The 3743-nt window shown below is 34.1% G+C and overlaps 1 protein-coding gene across 1 annotated transcript; it reads left to right on the top strand.

Annotated features, from left to right (window-relative positions):
* The first annotated feature begins 297 nt into the window (after positions 1–297).
* Positions 298–3743, top strand: LOC139194255 (beta-glucosidase 12-like). Its single transcript, XM_070818599.1, has 13 exons — positions 298–510; positions 673–742; positions 1009–1067; positions 1230–1305; positions 1480–1557; positions 1652–1739; positions 1821–2076; positions 2262–2377; positions 2517–2734; positions 2869–2900; positions 2996–3098; positions 3241–3349; positions 3466–3743. The coding sequence occupies exons 1-13, from the start codon at positions 340–342 to the stop codon at positions 3662–3664; spliced, it is 1575 nt and encodes a 524-aa protein (XP_070674700.1). The 5' UTR covers positions 298–339; the 3' UTR covers positions 3665–3743.

The raw sequence follows: 3743 nt of genomic DNA, 5'->3' as shown, positions 1-3743 counted from the left end.
GAAAAATCTCATCACTGATCGTCCATATTGACCTTCAGAAGTCATGGCTTCAACAGTTCGCAGACATAATATAAAAATCCAGATAAATGAACGCAGATAATATTTTTCTCTTGTTGGAAAACGCAGGTAAACGTGCTTTCTTTTAAACTGCAGACCATGACCTGGTCTTTAAACTAGGACTTCAAAATTCAATTTGTTTACGAATTTTAACCCTTTACTATTCTCATGAGCAGGTACGTAGACACCATATCCCTTCCTCCCTTCCTCTATATAAACCCCATGCAATATTCCAGGAAGAGACAACTTAATTATCTCGATCGATATCAAAATTCCCAAGTTATGGCAATGAAATATTCAAGATCTTTGCTCTTTGGTGTGCTGCTACTCATTGGCTTTGCATCGACAAATAGCAAAGCTGCTAATACGGATCCACCTGTTTATTGCGAATTCCTCAATCGCAACAGTTTTGAACCAGGGTTCATATTTGGCACAGGTTCTGCATCTTATCAGGTCAATATATATATGTATTATATATATATCTTCTGGGATTATTTACCATTTTATTGGTACATTTTATACATGCAGTTAGCATCCATGCATGAATTATAATGTTGACATCTTCCTTGCGTGTGTGGTAGTACACTTACGAATATGCATGTATGTATATTTCAGTATGAAGGTGCAGTAAAAGAAGATGGAAGAGGACCAAGCATATGGGATACCTACACCCACAAACATCCAGGTCTGTGATTTAATCAATTGGTAATATGAAAACTTTAGCAACTTCATTTCAAAGGTGTGTAATTAGCACCTCATTCTTTTCTTCATGAGGACAAGTATACCTAACAAAACTCCAACCCCTCTGATAACCATGCACTTTGTTGGGAGACAAATAGTACGTGGTCATGTGATATGTACAATATATGTATATACTTCATCAATACGCACGCACATGAAGTACTTTGCATACGATATGGATTTCACCATTATGTTTTTGAATAAGTGCAGAAAAAATCGCTGATGGCAGTAACGGAGACGTTGCTATTGATCAATATCACCGCTATAAGGTCTAGAATCTCATAACTTTATTATCTTGACCGTTTATACTTGAAGGGCACATGTTAACATATTAAATTGGAGCCTTTATAAAAAGCACAATATAATGAGATCCTCAATATTTAATTTTAAACTTTTTTCTTATTATGATATATATCCTTTTGTCATTCTAGGAAGATGTGGGGATTATGAAGGATATGGAGTTGGATGCTTACCGATTCTCTATTTCATGGTCCAGATTATTACCAAGTAAGTTGCTCCACATCCTCATATTTGGTTGGGACCAATGTCAATATATATTGTGCATAAGAATTATTTGTCCTACGAGAAAATTATTCTCTTTATATACTTTTAACTAAATTAATGTGATCGAGTTATCTAGTGTATAACCCTTATTTTTCTTGTTATTTTTGTTCTAATTAGATGGAACGTTAAGTGGTGGCGTTAACAGAAAAGGAATTGATTATTACGACAATCTCATCGATGAACTCCTACGCAATGGTTAATCATCCTACCTTAAACAATTATTACATGAATTTTTAGAACATCATTCAATCAGACTTTTAATTTGATTTTACTGATCATGTATATATAGGATTAAAGCCATTTGTGACACTCTTTCATGGGGATGTTCCCCAAGCTTTAGAAGATGAATATGGTGGTTTCTTAAGCCCTCGTATTGTGTAAGTGAACAAAATTTATTCTCTCAGTGATAATTTGATAAAATGCATACTGATATTCGTAACATAAATGTGTATCTACAGCGATCATTTTAAAGACTATGCGGAACTTTGTTATAAGGAATTTGGTGATCGAGTCAAGCACTGGTTCACGGAAAATGAGCCATATACTTTTAGTTACATGGGTTATGCTGTTGGTACTCAAGTACCGGGACGCTGCTCTTCTTGGCAAAACCTAAACTGCACCGGTGGAGATTCAGCCATTGAACCATACTTGGTGGCACACCACCTTCTTCTTGCTCATGGAGCAGCTGTAGAATTGTACAAGAATAGATATCAGGTTCAATAACTTTTGTTCTTTTTTTTTTGGGGTCAGATTATTGGCTCCTAATTGAGAATTCTATATGAATCATTATTATTGAGTTGTAATACAAGAGGGAATACTCTCTGTAGTGAGATAATCTAAAGGTTGTATCTTTTTCCATAGCTCCTATTTGTTCAACCAAAATTCGTATTTTTGTGTAGGCAACTCAAAAAGGCTTGATAGGGATAACATTGGTGTCAGACTGGTTTGAGCCTGCTTCGGATTCAAAGCAAGATAAAGATGCTGCCTTACGATCTTTGGATTTTATGTTTGGATGGCAAGTGTCTTATTAAATTATATATCAACCCAATTACATGTTTACTTATGAATTGAAACATTGATACTACCTAGCTAGCAGTACTGTTTATATATAATAATATAATTAGGCTAATATCCGGAATTGTCATGTTTTGTAGGTTTTTGGACCCATTAACAAGTGGTGACTATCCACACACCATGCGATCAATTGTTGGGAAAAGATTGCCCAAATTCACAAAAGAACAATCCAAGTTGCTAAACGGATCATTTGATTTTCTTGGAATAAATTATTATACTGCTAGATACACAAGTAGTGCACCCAACAACAATTCACTACCGGCAAGCTACGTAACAGATTCTCGAGCTGATCTTACAAGTGAGTGCAAAAGGAAACTTAGTTTGAATAGCTTAAGCTTTTTACTTCTTTGCCTAGTTTAACTTCTTAATTACTTTAATTATATTCTAATATTTACACCAATTGTATTCTAATGTTTTTAAATATTGTGGCAGCTGAGCTTAATGGAGTACTCATTGGTCCACAGGTAAATATCAAATTTATCATTTTGAGGTATTTGCATTTGGAGGAGTAGTTTTTTTTTCCCCAATATTTATGTATTATCTTCAAATGGTGTTGCAGGCTGCTTCAGATTGGTTATATGTATATCCAAAAGGAATTCACGATCTTGTGCTTTACACAAAGGAAAAATATAATGATCCACTCATTTATATTACTGAGAATGGTATGTAATACAAACTTTTAAGCCTTGATTAATTGCAAAAGTTTCACATATTTATAGTGGTGTAAAATGAAACTACACGTTTTCTTTTAGTTTTAGAGGAAGAAACTAAATTTAATTTTTTTGTGTAATAATATGTACATAGGTGTATCAGAGTTGAATAATCCAGAACTATCACTTGAAGAGGCCCTTCATGATACCAGTAGAATTGACTACTACTATCGTCACCTGTGTTACCTTCAAGCGGCGATCAAGTAAGTAGTTATTAAAAAAATGATTAAGGCTATATACTGCCTAGCCTTCTTATGTTATGGTTATTTAATCATTATATTGACCTAACCAATTTGTACATTTGTGTGTGTGTGTGCAGAAATGGCGCGAAAGTGAAGGGATACTTTGCATGGACATTGTTAGACGACTTTGAATGGACTGCCGGATACACTGTCCGATTTGGTTTAAACTACGTGGATTATAAAGATGGCCTGAAAAGATACCCAAAACTCTCAGCACACTGGTTCAAAAATTTTCTTAAGAAGAATAAATTCAAAGAAAGCTACAGTTCATTATAAACATTTAAGTGGATAATTTTTTTATTTTTTTATGTATTTATATTCCAATTCCTTATGCATTTGTATTTCCTTGCAATAA

Source organism: Malus domestica, chromosome 03 (genome assembly GCF_042453785.1).
Source record: "Malus domestica chromosome 03, GDT2T_hap1".
In the NCBI taxonomy this organism is placed as follows: Eukaryota; Viridiplantae; Streptophyta; class Magnoliopsida; order Rosales; family Rosaceae; genus Malus; species Malus domestica.
Note: the sequence above shows the minus strand (reverse complement) of the source record. Positions and strands in the feature narration are given on the sequence as shown.